Source organism: Prionailurus bengalensis, chromosome B1 (assembly GCF_016509475.1).
Source record: "Prionailurus bengalensis isolate Pbe53 chromosome B1, Fcat_Pben_1.1_paternal_pri, whole genome shotgun sequence".
In the NCBI taxonomy this organism is placed as follows: Eukaryota; Metazoa; Chordata; class Mammalia; order Carnivora; family Felidae; genus Prionailurus; species Prionailurus bengalensis.
The window spans coordinates 44,832,559-44,847,590 of record NC_057344.1 but is presented as its reverse complement, the minus strand read 5'-3'; the positions used below and the strand labels follow the sequence as shown (position 1 = coordinate 44,847,590).

Sequence of the window (15,032 nt, the reverse complement as noted above, 5' to 3'; positions counted from 1 at the left end):
ACTACACAGTGACCATGTACCCAGAGAGACCTCAAAGGATTGGGGCCTCAAAAAAGAAAGGGATCTGAGGAGACAGGGCGGTAGGTTCTTTTGAAAGAGCTGTAATCAGTGGTCGGTACAGAGGACTCTCTGTATGCCTAATGAGACTGTGAGTTCCCTGGACCACAGTGGGGAACAAGGGCATCTCTGACACAAAGATTGCATATTACCTGCAATCCAAGCATCAGCTTTCCCTGCTTCAAATGTTGCTTACCTTTAGTATAAATTGGGAAGGAGGTGCTGTGCCTTACAAGGATTGCCCGTTCAACGGAAGCCCCTCCGGCTCACAAGCACCTCCTCCTCTGCTCACAGCTGTTCCCCTCCCTTACTACCGCACGACGGAATTTCCTGCACCTCAGAGCTCTGTGGGCTAGCCGCATGCTCTCCCACTGACCAGTCATCAGTTGACCTGGGAGCACAGAGCAGCCAGACTTCCATTTTCTCCTTTTCCACACCAGTATCACGAGACCGTTCATGCACCTTGCTGAAGGGTGGAGAAACTTAAGGTGATTGTAACATAAATGAGAAGTATGTTTGTAAAATGGGAAATTTCCTAAAACTCTCCTCACAGTTCAAGAGGTAAGCATTTAGAGAACAACCAAACCAGGGGTGCCTGGGTGGCTCAGTCAGTCGAGCCTCTGACTCTTGATTTTGACTCCGGTCATAATCTCACGGTCATGATCTCACGGCAATGAGATGGAACCTGTGTCGGGCTCCCATACCCATGGAGCCTGCTTAAGACTCTACCTCTCCCTCTGCCCCTCCCCGGCTCACTCTATCTCTCTCAAGAGAAAATAATAATAATAACAACTAAATTTTAAAAAACAACCAAACCAAAATACCTTCAAAAGCGGTCACCCCCCTCTTTTCCAGTTTCTTTCCTTGATGTGCATACTTAAATATACCACCCCATCCCCAAAAGACTGCTTTCTCAGAGCATGCGGACCACTTCTTTTTAGAGAAGTCCCACCTACTACCCCAGGACTGGATCACACTGGAGCATTCACCTCCTTCCCCCAACCCAAGATACAGTAATCCCCAACAGTTCATTCCCTTACGTTTGAATTACTCGCTCTAGCCCCACACCACAAGGGGGCTTCAACACAATAGCTCTGGGTGGGCACTGGCATTCAAAGTCTCCTCTAGACTTGCCCACTAGTGCGAGGTGTGTGATAAGGATTTACTTCTGGCTGTCCAGCAGATAAATTCTGATAATTCCGGCATGCTTGTGTGTGCACAAAACACCCCTCAGAGACATCCATTAGTTTTAGACACTACAGTCGACATCCCTATGGGGGTGGGGAAATATGTTCCCAAGAGCAACATAATTGCACCGGGAGTGGTTCTTTACATTACCCTACAGAACAGCATCAGACTCCTCCCACCCTCAATTTTGTGCAGATCTTGAACCTAACTACATTTAAAAAAAAAAGTGGGATTTTACTAGAGTCCTTTGCGCATGAAAGTCGCCTTAAAATTCTTCTTTTCCCAACATTAGTCTTAGTAAAATGGAAGAGTGGTGTTATGATCCTTCAACCAGAGCCTATAAGGGGTAGCGGAGTGAGGGATTCTCTTTTCCAGTAACAAGTGTGTGATACCCCAAGGTATCACAAGGCCCCCAGACAGGCTGGCAGGTAGGCAGAACCCAGACCAGAAGATGGCGCTCTCTAGTAAGACTTGAAAGTCCAGGGGCGCCTGGCTGACTCGGTCGGTAGAGCGCGCAACTCTTGGGGTCCTGAGTTTGGGCCCCCCACTGGCAGATAGATTGTACTTAAGATTTACAAAAACCAATTTTAAGGCTTGTAAGTCTGGGGTTCTCCACTCTCTGAGGAAGCTCATTTATTTGCCTTTCTCTGGAAATTAGGACCGACACAACCTCCTAGTGCCCTTCCTGCTGTTATAGACTCTTCTAAGAGTTACCGTCATTCAGTGATAGTGATGATCTGTTTACCAGATGCTCCTCAAACTCCTCTCCCCCATGCCACCCCCACCCCCCACCCCAGCCTCTGAAACTGGAACCATGTTTCTTGTCTCTGTATAACCAGTGCCCACGTGGTGCCTGGCACACGGGCTTCTGGAATGCAGAGCGCCCAGAACGTGTGGATTTGAGTAGAAAGCTACTGGGGAGGGGAGGCTGTTGGAAAGGCTGCCCAACCATGGTCCAGATGTGAAATACGGACCTCAAGCCACAGTTCTTTCCAGAGAGGAGAGGGGAAAGGAAGACACTGATGCTGTGGGGGCTGAAGGAAACTCCCACGCGTCCTCCTTCAGTTAGATGTGTGTATTCTACTTAGTCGTTCGCCCGTCTAGCTCTCCCTCTGATTGCAAGTCTTTGTGGGAATATGTGGCTTTGTCGTCCCGGTGTCCAGGGGCCACCTTCTATACTGAGGGCTGGCATTCAGTGAGGCGCTAGTCCACTCCTGTGAACACCTGTCCCAGGTGGGCCTGTAGGAAGCAACAGCTTCTAAGACTAAACTTCTCTGAGACAAGACGATTCTAATTTAGAACAAATCACCAGGGAGAGCTGGGCTGCCTCTGCTCCTTAATCTGGCCTCACCCCTGGGCTCCTCCCAGCTCAGTGGACCGAAAGGAAACCTTATCACTCTGAGCCAGTTTCACTCCGAGCCCTGAGGACACGCTCTCCTGTCACACTAAGCCTGGCAGGTGGCTCGGGCTGAGGAGTCTTTCTGACTGGATTGCCTTCCCATCACCTCAACTCTTTGGTGGGAACTCAATCTTCTCTACCGCTCACAGTGAGACCGCTATGGCCTACAGCACGAACTACCTAAATCCTGGTGCCAGCTAACTCCCCTTGCTCATATCCGCCTTCTCCTTTTGCACTGTTCATGCCATCCCCATTACACACATCGCCTTTCCTGGGCTGAGGATTAATGTGTTCCATTTCTTGAACTCCGAGGAACAAAGGCATCCGATAACTCTAAGAAGGTGGTCCCAGGCCACCATTCGCTGCACAGACTGAGAGCATGAATACCAGTCAGCTTACTTACCTGGAACGTCCCTCCTCAGGGAGGCTGTGGCTTAGCTGGCCTCATCTTGAGAGGGAATCGAGTCATACCGTTTCCCCGCCTGCGCCAGTCCTCCAGGATCCCAAGAGAATTACAACATGATCTCCTTGACTCCCAAAGTGATCCTAGACTAGGGGTTAGCAAACTCTGTAAAGGGCCAGATAGCAAATATTTAGGCTTGGCAGATGATAAGGTCTCTGTTACAACCCCTCAAGTCTGCTCTTATAACGTGGAAACAGCCATAGACAATTATGGGAACAAATGAGTATGGCTGTATTCCAGTAAAACTTTGTGGACACTGACATTTGAATTTCATGTAATGTTCGTGTGTCATGAAATACTGTTGTTTTAATTGTAAGAATTTCAGTATTCGGTGTGGTGGTGTTGACTATGCTCATCCTGTACATTAGATCTCCAGACTTATTCATTTTATGTTAAAAAAAAAAAAGCAAAAATCATTCTTGCCTCGAGGGCCATATAAAAACAGGAAGCAGGCTGTATTTACTGACCTCTGTTCTAGACCTCCAGGTCAGACAGACAAGGAGTTCAAATCTGTTCTTCTTTTTTAAATTTTTTTTTTGCTTTTTTTTAAAAGTTTATTTATTTTTGAGAGACAAGAGGGAGGGAGGGGCAGAGAGAGAGAATCCCAAGCAGGGTCGACACTGTCAGTGCAGAGCCCGTTGAGGCGCTCGATCTCACCGACCTGAGCTGAAATCAAGAGTTGGACACTCAACCAACTGAGCCACCCAGGTGGCCCGAAATCTGTTAACTACTCACTCTGCCACCCCAGGGGAACTAAAACTCTCCCCATGTCTAGGACTCTGTTTCCTCATCTGCATGATGGAGATATTATCTACCTTGATGAGAATTAGAAATAGTACCTGTCAGCGTGTAGTGACTAGTAAGAACACAAATGCTTAATGCAAAGATGCTGTTGCAGTCAAAGCTAGCCTGAAGGGCACTTGATAGGCAAGGACAACAGTTTTCTCTCTCCTCTGAGGGCTTATTAAGGGCACCAAGGGGACTATTTTCAGGGCTCAGATACAGGTTTCTGTGTAAACCTGTCGAGATCTGGGGGCTTTGGGACAAGTCGGCTCACAGAGCTCAGGCAGCCTGTTTTGAATGTGAATCCGCCTTCCCCTGAGAGTGAGGGCACAGCCCCAGAGAGAACACCTGGAGAGAAGCCATGGGAACGGGATCCATTCGCTGGTGGACGTTGGGTTCCAGCAGCCTGTGCTGCTGATGTCTGGGCCCTGGTTAAAGCGTCAGAACCACACCCGGTAAATGACTGCTTTCCACGGGCAGCGGGGTGGGGGGGGGGGGGTGCTTCCCCAGCAAGCGTTTATTCTGGCCCAGAGGCGGCCGATGATAAGCGGAGCCGGAAGTAACCTGGGTGGTATCCGCGGCCACCACAGTTCTTCCATGTGCGTGTGTTTCAGGGGGCGCGGGGGAGGCGGGGGGTTAGTTAGCTGGGCACGTTCTCCCCCAGGATCACTATCCGTCCTGGTTGCAGAACAGTATCCAAAGGCACGCAGAAATGTTCAAAGCAGTCCGTACTTACTGCACTGCCTGCTCCCATCTTCATCTTAAAGTGTATCTGGGGCGCCTGGGTGGCTCAGTCGGTTGAGCGTCCGACTTCGGCTCAGGTCATGATCTCACAGCTCGTGAGTTTGAGCCCCGTGTCGGGCTCTGTGCTGACAGCTCGGAGCCTGGAGCCTGCTTGGGATTCTGTGTCTCCCTCTCTCTGCCCCTCCCCCCCACTTCTCTCTCTCTTTCTGTCTCAAAAATAAACATTTTTTTTAAGTTAATAAATTGTATCTAGATAATTAAGACACCAGGTTGCAACAGGAGTCTAGTGCATGCTGTAAGAGCTGGACCATGGTGATCACTTCCTAATGTATATAAAATGTCACGTCACTAGTTGTACACCTGAAGCAAATACAATATTGCAGGTCAACTACACCTCAATTAGGGAAAGAAAAAAAAAACTCCAAATTAAATTTCTTTTTTTTTTTGAAAGTCATGCTGCCATTTTATTTTTATTTTTTTTAATATATGAAATTTATTGTCAAATTGGTTTCCATACAACACCCAATGCTCATCCCAAAAGATGCCCTCTTCAATACCCATCACAAATTAAATTTCTTAAAAAAAATAAAGTGTATCTATTTCTTTAAGAGGGAAAATGCCAGGACAAAGAATCAAAATAACAGTGGTTAGTTACCTCTTGGTAGCGAGGAGCTTAGGATTTCTTTTGTTCTGGGCATAAGCATGTATGACATTACTTAGAAAAATCTACAGGCCAAGTGAATGGACAAGGGAGTGTAGGGGAGAGGAAAAGACACCACTCCTTCAGAAGGAGAGCAGGAGAGGGCTTTTCACCAACTGGGAAGCCAAGGTGAGAACCTGAAGCCACCTGACAGACGCCCAAGCTCCCAGGGTCCAGGGGGGCTTGACTTCCTTCAGCTCAGAATCCTGGATTTGGGAAAGTTCACTCTTTATGCTGTTCATATATCTTACAATTGTTCTCTGTATTTTCCTGGTTGTTGTTGTTATGTTTGTTTGTTTTTTGTTATTAGCAGCTAAGCTAAGAAGACTTCAGAGAAAGGAGAGAGTTGTGTCCCTCCGAGGCCTGGAGTTTGAAACACACAGCAGCCTGCCCCTGAGGGCTGGGTCTGGCGGCCACGGGGGGGGGGGGGGGGGGGGGGGGGGGGGGCAGAACCAACTGCAAAACATAAAGTGAAGGACCTCAGAGGGAAAAGTTAGGGTCATTTGCATAAAGAAACTTTCTTTCCCTAAGACTCTCCTTCCAGAGGTTTTGTTTCCTTTTGTTTTTCTTAAATTGAACCTGGAGGGCTGTGTTTTAAGAGAAGTTGCTTTCATATCACTTTACATGGCGGCCCCACCACTGACAACTAGTTGGGGTAACCAGGGAGGCCTTCAGGGGCGCCCCCCCCCATCCCACCGGGAGGGGCTTCACAGGGCAGTACCTGTACCAGGCCCACCTCTGTCCCTCTACAGTGTGACTTTTATCACAGGGCAAGAAAAAGCATCTCCTCCCTTTCAAGAGGTCGGGGCCCTTGGAGCATGGACTATGGTTGGGAGGCAGGCCGACCTCTCACCTCATCAGGAAAGGCTCAGACTTCCAGGAGAGCTGAGCTCAGGAGAAGATTCCCTGTGCTTCCCCAGTACCCTCTATTCAGGAATGGAAAAACCAAGTTGACTGAACCAGGGATTTGGCTCCCAGATCTTGGGCAGTGTGAACACAATATGAATTCAAATCACATCCCCACAGTGAACCTTTCACTCTCTAGGAAACTGGTGGGGGATTGGGGTGGAGGGATCAAGGAAGGGACCTTGCTCATACACTCAGCCAAAAGTGCCCGGTGCTGAGGAACAGGCGGCAGCTTTTAGTAGCGGGGACAGAAAATTCAAATGATGTCCTTCTGGTAAATGCCACGGTCCCTGCAGGCCAAGATTGAGGGACGTGTCGTAGGGAAGGGATCAGAGACGTCCCATCCTCTGTGGGAGAAAGGGCATTGGGACCTCTGGGCACCAGGCAAGGTGGAAGCAGCAGGAATCCAGGTGAGAGACCCTTCATGGGGTGAGAAACACTGGTCATTCCCCAAGAGAAGTTTTCTAGAAGACGGAAGACATTTTGCTGCACCCACACAAAAGTACAGACACAAATCTTTGAAAGGTAGTACCATTTTATTTAGTGTTATAGAAATTTTAGGTTACTTGTTAAAAACGAAACCAAAGAAGTTAAAAATTCCCGAAGTAACAAGGCAGGGAATAGTTTTACAATCCAAAAATGCTGGGCAATCCTGCAATCGGAGGGAGGAAGAGGTCAAGTCAGTGGCTCCCATAGTAGATACTGAGAAACCAGAGTTGCCGTTGACGTGACTAGTAGGAGGTTAAGTTCTCCACCTAAGGCAATGACTCTTTCGGCCTTGAGGGATAATTCACTAGTAGTTCTCAGAAAGAAAACAGAAAGGTCAATTGGGAAAAAGGACCCAGGGAGGGAAGATCCTAATTTAACATTAAGTTGCCTCTGACTTTCAACACAGTATGTGGCTGAGCAGCGAGGATCCTCCCTCCTCTCTGACCTTCTGAGCGCGGCCCGCTGCGGGCAAAGCTGGAAACGGCATGCATACACCCCATCCATTCACACACCTCTCCACTCAGCAGAGGCAAAGGGCAGACTTTCTTGCTCCTCCGTTCTGCCACCCCGATGTGGCTAACACACAGGAATAAGACGGAGGGCAAGAAACCTGTCAAAGTCCAATGAGATGGACAGCAAGTAGTCGGGCAAAGGACTGACATTTTTTCAGGAGTCTGACCTCCAACTGAAGTTCACTGCAAGGTGTTTGGTATTTAATCGGATGCTTCCCTAAAGTCCTGACTGCTCTTTCTGAAGGCAGCCGGGCAAGGCCAGGAAGAGGAGAGCTGCTCCAGCTTCTCCAGAACACAACTTCCTCCCAGGGTCCTTCAACTGGGTTAGCATTTACAGCAGCCAGAGGCGGGTCCCAGCTGTCTTTGTGTACTTGGGTGTGTGCCCCCCCAACCCCCGCCAGTTAGAGGAGCTCCAACCCTTGCTAATGGCTCAGAGCAGACTAAAATTCTTCCTAGATAAATTCTCCCCCAGAGTCGAGAGTCCTTGAGGACAGTCGTTAACTAATGACCTCCAGGTGATCTACGCTGAGAGGTGCAGGAATGCTATGAATTCGGGTTTTTTCCAGCAGTGGTAGAAGCCAGAAACCCTTGAAGTAAATTGTCCTTCATTCTCCAGAGTTCTCAAGTGGCATTTCAGAGCACAGGAATTCACTCCTCTACCCAGACTTCCCTCTCAAACACTGACCGAGTTAGTTACGTGCCCAAGGTCCTAGAAGCAGATTATCTCCAGACCAACCACCTCTCGTGAACAGGTCTCCACACCAGCCCTTCTAAGGAGAAATCATTCAGACCACACCTGCCCCCAGTACACTTGGGTTATCACAGTCAAAATACACTTATAAGTAAAAAATATATTGCAGAATAAATATATACACGCACATTTTCAGAGTTCAAGTGGAATATAAGGTTCTTTTTGCAGGTATGTAAATAACTTTCATAGCACTCCAAAAATACAAGGCATCTGAGAGGCTTACAGTGGTCCCCACTACTGTAAGACAGTATTAAATAAAATAGCTAAAGATAATTAACAGCTAATTCGATAAATCAAGTTACAGTATCATCCTTCAGATTAAAGTGCTCCGATATAACTAACATTGCAGCAAATGTGATCCTGAAAAGGGCCTCTGCTGACAACCATCTTGCCTCTTAACCTCCATATAACAAGGACAGACAGAGAAGGGATCCCTAGCCAATCCTCAAGCCCCGCCCACCACGCTAGCCTCGGACTAGCCTCGGATATTCTTCCCCCGGGAGAGAGGTAAAGATTTGATCAGATCCTGTCACAACCACGAGAAAAAACTGACCAACGCAGAAATATTCTAATTCCAGTATTAGGTTCCGGACAATGAAACTACCTGAAGGATCGGAACTGGGTGCTATTAGTGAAGACGTGTCCTAGCTTTAAAAAAAAAAAAAAAAAAAGGGTATCCTCCTAGATTTAAAAATACAGCAAACCAAAACTAAGTGTTACCTTCTTGCTCTTCTTAATTTTATAATACGGTGGGGGAAACGCCGGGAAATGCTGCTGAGGAAATCCGGGGGCCAAGCAAGGCCAAAGGAATCCTACTAAAATCATTCCATACCTGGCGGAACCATTTTAGTGAGTGTATGGGTCATCCAATCCCTTATCAAGGCACTGACTAGGCTACTCTAGCCAGCTAGGAACGCGGCTATCATGAGACTTTGACCAACCCCATTAAGTGAGTGCAAAATGATTCTCTAATTCCCTATTCAACTTCTCATGTCTCTACAGACACGCCCTAAGGATTGATAAAGAGCACATTTTAAGGCTAGAGAGTAGTGGTAGCTAATGTTTAGAAAAGGCAGCTTGTTCAAAATCTGCAAGGCACACTCAGGGGCTTTCTTTAAACTCCCCTGCTCCAGTCAAATCAACAAGACCAAGTCGAAGAAGCCCAGAAGGTTCACACGGTATCAGAATTTAGCACCCGCAGCCAAAAGCCACCCTGAGCTACTCAAAAGCCAAGCAAGTGTGTGTAACGCAACACTAACCACACGGTTCTTCTCACTTCACCCCACGCTTTACTGACTGGGGGAGGAAGGGGTACGTATCTTTAAATTTCAATATCAAAGAAAGAAAATCATCCCAATGTTAAATACATGAATATCCCCTGCGCCATCTGAATCTCTGGGCCAGGAGCAGATCTTATGACCATGTCTCCGATCAGAGCATAAAATATTTACAGGATAGTCAAAGGCACAGTGGCATTTAAAAACAAAACCCTGGGACTGTACAGTAAAAGATTCATTGTAATAATTAACCTGGTCTCAATTGGTAGAACGGACTCTTGCCAGATAACACACAAGGGAGATAGATGGTGATTTTGAGCCTGTGTGCCGGTTATCAGGCATGCTGAGTCCTTGACCTCCGGGGCAGGTGGAAACAAACTCACAAAGAAGTCTCGGTGTCTCAGGCTGATGATTCACATCTTTCCTGCCTTTTTGCCGACCTGAGCGGGAATCCGGAGGATGTTGGGGGTCTCCTCCATGACCCTGACTAGCAGGTTGTCAATGTAGTCTTCCAGCTCGCGGACCTGAAACTCCTTCTTGCTTATCGTCTCCTTCTGTTTGAGGACCAGCTGGATCAGCTCATCGTGGGTTAGCTGTGCATAAGCGAAGGCAGGGTCCGATGGGTTGTATTTCTTTAGGGGGAGGAGAGAGGGGGAGAAAAAGTGGTAAAGTCAGCAAAGAAGTCAAATATCTAAAAGAAATACAAAAGAGGAAAATGTTAGCCGTCTGAGCCTCCTGGGAACGTGTTTTCAGTTCTGGTGGAAAAGCAGTTATTGACAAAGTTTTCTGCAAAGGACCAGACAGTGAATATTTTAGGCCTTCCAGGCCACATCGGGCCTTTGTTGCCTGTTATTCAATGTAGTAACAGGAGGTCTGTGAACACCTGGGATGACTGATGTCCACCTGTAAAGTGACCAGGCCCAAACGGTGAGGAAACACTAGGTAAGGACTGAATAAAAAGCACCTAATCATACCAAGTCTCCAGTTGTGTGGGGGAGGGGGCGGGGGATGCAACTTAACTTTTCCTGAAATTTGTAGTTCAGGGGATTTAGAAGTTTAAAGAAACGAATTCCTAGAGCCACCTCAAGACACTTTTGCCTGTAGAACTCAGAGGCAATTAGTTTCACCACCCTGAGGGTCAAACAATTTCACTTAGGAAGGCTAAGAGACCACCTTCTACAAGAAGCTAAGTCAAGAGAATCCTCATGGGGAACCTGGGTGGCTCAGTTGGTTAAGCGTCCGACTCTTGGTCGGGTCATGACCAAGGCTCAGGTCATGATCTCATGGTTCAAGGGTTCGAGCCCCGTATCAGGTTCTGCACTGGCAGCACAGAGCCTGCTTGGGATCCTCTTTTTTCCCCCACCTCCCTGCCCCTTCCCTGCCCACTCTCTCTCCCCCTCAAAATAAACAAACATATTTATTTATGATATATTATAATAAAGAAATAAGAATCATCATCATTCACTCTTTGACAAAAACATATAGACGGCCCTGTTCAGTCGCGTGACATAAGCTGCCTACACACTAGCTGGAAATCAGAGAGATAGCCCACCTCTCCCATCCTGGCTCAGAAGGGAAGCACAGTGCTTGTACGACTGGCTTAGAAGCCCACACCAACATTTCCACCCGCAGAGCAGGTTTTCACCTACCACAGGCTGCACAGAAACAGGTGAGATGTTGGACTACTTTTCAAAAAACAACTTCTCCCTTAATCTTTCTGTTGTTTTTGGTTTTTACCTTGTTGAAGGCATACATCCCTCTAGACCTCAATCGCTCTATTTGTAATTCTAAAACAACCTTCAGCCAGAAAGTTGCATGCCTGGAAAAGAATTCTGGAGACTGGCTGTACAATGTGACTGTACTTAACCGTACCGATCTGTATGCTTAAAGATGCTTAAAATCCCTCGTACACTGTGGTGGGAATGCAAACTGGTGCAGCCACTGTGGAAAATGGTATGGAGGTGCCTTTAAAAATTAAAAGTAGAACTGATCCAGTAATTCCACTACTAGGTATTCACCCAAAGAAAACAAAAACACTAATTCAAAAAGATATATGTACCCCTATGTTTACTGCAGCATAGTTTACAAGAGCCAAACCATGGAAGCAGCCCAAGTGTCCTCAATAGATAAATGGGTTAAAAAAAAAAAAATGTGGTAATATATACAATGGAATGTTATTCAGCCACAAAAAAAGAACAAAACCTTACCATTTGCAACAACATGGACGGATCTAGAGAGTATAATGTTAAGCAAAATAAGTCACAGAAAGACAAATACCATATGATTTCACTCACATATGGAATTTAAGAAACAAAACAAAGAAAGAAAAAAAAGAGACAAAAACCCTCAGACTCTTAAATATAGAGAACTAGTGGTTACCAGAGGGGGCGTAGGTGGGAGTATGGCTGAAACAGGCAAAAGGGATTAAGAGTACATCATAATGAGCACCGACTAATGTATAGAATTGATGAATCATTAAACTGTACACCTGAAACTAATATAATACTAAATGCCAATTACACTTGAATTTTAAAAAATAATTTTAAAAAATTTTAAATGCTTAAGATGGTAAGTTTTATGTTTATTTTAGCACAATTTTCTTTAATGTTTTTATTTATTTTTGAGACAGAGAGAGACACAGCATGAGCAGGGGAGGAGCAGAGAGAGAGGGAGACACAGAATCCGAAGCAGGCTCCAGGCTCTGAGCTACCAGTACAGAGCCTGCAGTGGGGCTGGAATTCATGAACCGTGAGATCAAGACCGGAGCTGAAGTCGGACACTTAACCGACTGAGCCACCCAGGCACCCCTACCACAATTTTTTTAATGTTTATTTATTTTTGAGAGGGAGAGAGAGAGAGCACGGGGGGTGGGGGGGGGGAGGTAGGGGTGGTGCAGTGCAGAGAGCGAGAGGGACAGAGGATCCAAAGTAGGCTCTGCGCTAACAGAAGCAAGCCTGACGCGGGGCTCGAACTCATGAACTGTGAGATCATGACCTGAGCCAAGGTCAGACACTCAACTGACTGAGCCACCCAGGTGTCTCTACCACAATTTTTAAAAAACTAGTTGCATGTCTATTGATACATCCTATCAAGAAAAAAAGTATTCTTTAGAAACAATAGCAAAGAATATGTTCTCAAGGGTTTTTAGATCATAACTCTGTCATGTAAGGATTTCATTAAAAAATGTGGATCACATAAGATACTCTCTGTAAGACAGTTTGTGAGATAGAACATGAAGAAGCTGTCACCTGGAGGGAGGGACAGGCAGGGATTCCTCGAGAGTAGGGACTAGGTATGCACAGGGGCTCAGGGGCTCAGAGTCCAGAGAGCTGGACAACCAAGCTCCCACTGTCACACAAGAGATCACGACAAACTTCACAGATGGGAGTGACGAGTCAACTAGACTTTGGGCATGGATTAAAATTGATTTCCCCCCAAAATAACAGAATTCTGTTTTTCACTTTAAAGGGAATATTCCCTCAAAATGGAAAATCTCAACTACAGAAGAGGGAAAAAATTATTGCCTGTAACTCCAACACTTAACATTTGGGTCTCCTATTGTTTCCTTGGTTTCTTTATGGTATGTTTTCAAACTTTAAGCATCACGCAGAATATGGCTTAAAAGCATTTTAAAATTATTGTTTTGTGAGCATTTTCCCATCATTAAATCTTGGCAAAAATCACGTTTTTTAACAGATGCTTAAAATTTCATTATACTTTACCCATCTCTCTATTGCTAGATATTTAGGTTGTTTTCAAAATTATACATAACAGTTTTTATTAAAATGCCTGAGCAGAAATCTTTGATCATATCTCTAAAATATTTCCTTACGATAGATGCAGAGGATTGAAAGAGCATGCATACTTCATACCTTACAAACTGTGAAACAGCGATTCAATTTGATTTCATAATCCAAAGGGGAAAGAATGTAAGACTTTGAAATCATTACACGATCCTAGACATGTGATCATTTAAAAAACTGCAAAACAATCCAGCATTACAAAAAGTGAGCAACAGCCATGGTGAGGAAGAGGTACAAAGAAAATATCTGTTAATTCCTTGTCACATTATTTCCTTCCAGGATTTTTGCATTGGACTCCCCCTCCCATCGTTGTAATAATAATAATAATAATAATAATAATAATGTCTATTCAAATTTGGGTCCAACTGTTTCCATATTAATAGGACAGATGATTTTTGGATCTAGGTGGCTGTATTATTTTTAAATTTTTTTTTAATGTTTGTTATTTTTGAGAGAGACAGAGAGCAGCAAGCAGGGAAGGGGCAGAGAGAGAGGGAGACTCAGAATCAGAAGCAGGCTCCAGCTCTGAGCTGTCGGCACAGAGCCCGATGTGGGGCTTGAACTCACCGACCGCGAGACCATGACCTGAGCTGTAGTCAGCCGCCCAAACGACTGAGCCACCCAGGTGCCTCTAGGTGGCTGTATTATTTTTAAATGGAAGTGTTAAAGCCATTTGGGTAAATAATACACTAAGTTTTAAATCATCTAGAAAGAACGGAGGCCCTAAAACATGAACCCGCCTCCCAAAAAAAAGCCATTGTAGCAATGCTTCAGCTATCTTTTCATAACTTTAGCTATGCAATTTCTTTCCCTAACCTCTGTCTTATTTTGCAACATTCCAAAGAGTAGTTACTTTTATAAATATTATTTACGGCTTAGTACAAAGCATCTATTATACAGAGGGCCAATAGCAGTCTCCAGGAAACTTTCCATATTTACTCAGAATATTTACGAGGCATGGTCCAGGACCAAGCGCTTTGTTGCAGTCAGCCAGAGGGGCAGCGGTGGGGCGGACAAACCGTAAGCAAAATAAGCAGCAGTTGCCTTTGTTGTAAGGCAAGTTATTCTCTCAATCAGGGCCAGGAGATAAGCCCCTGATTACATGAGCTTTGAAGAATAAATAAAATGGGAGCCAAGGGTCTTGCTCACTTCCCGACAGCTAGGTGTTTGTTTCTCTTTGGAGCCCAGCTGCATTCCACAGTAAAAGGAAGGAGGGATGGGAGGCTGCTCCACGACCCTGGTTTTCATTACTGTCCCTTTTATGCTGTCCTTTTGCCCGGTTTCCTGGTAAATATCGTTAACTCCAGGAAGATAAACTCGGCCTCCTCTCCACACCCACAGAAACCAGCCAAGCTGCGTTGGTCGAGTTATGGTGTGGTTTTAGGCTATGGCTAAAACACAGCAGGCACACCATACCGGCCACAGCTGATCATTCTGAGAATGATGCTTACTTACCGGCAGCCCCGGAAGCATGTAGTACAAGTGAAAGAGAAGACGAGGCGGCTGGAAGATGCTAAACAGCTCGCAGCAACCATCTGTCATCACCGCTCAGCCTCTTTACCTGAATCTCTGATCTCAGGGACCCTTTAGCCCAGCTCCTGGTGGCACAGGTGCAATGGAGCCAGAGGTAATACCGACTAACCAATGCTTTAAAAATGCTTGTGGGAGTAAAGGAGGCATGAGCGAAAAGTTTTTATTTTAAAAACACAAAAACTGGGGCGCCTGGGTGGCTCAGCTGGTTAAGCGTCCAACTCCTGATTTCAACTCAGGTCATGACCTCAAAGCTCTGTGAGTGCGAGCCCCGCATCAGGCTCTGCACTAACAGTGTGGTGCCTACTTGGGGTTCTCTCTCTGCCCCTCCCACTCGCTCTCTCTCTCTCTCAAAATAAATAAACTTAAAAAAAAGAATAAAAACACAAAAACTGGGGTGCCTGGGTGGCTCAGTCAGTTGGGCGTCCGA

At 46.0% G+C, this 15,032-nt stretch overlaps 1 protein-coding gene across 3 annotated transcripts in view; it reads right to left on the bottom strand.

Annotated features, from left to right (window-relative positions):
- Positions 1-6,757: 6,757 nt before the first annotated feature.
- The window catches only part of RAB11FIP1 (RAB11 family interacting protein 1), a 33,023-nt gene continuing 24,748 nt past the window's right edge, over positions 6,758-15,032 (bottom strand). For all 3 annotated transcript variants that reach the window (XM_043564312.1, XM_043564299.1, XM_043564305.1), the window contains one exon: positions 6,758-9,901. In XM_043564312.1, the coding sequence (XP_043420247.1) occupies positions 9,683-9,901 (219 nt within the window). In that variant the 3' untranslated portion in view covers positions 6,758-9,682. The remainder of the gene's footprint in view (positions 9,902-15,032) is intronic.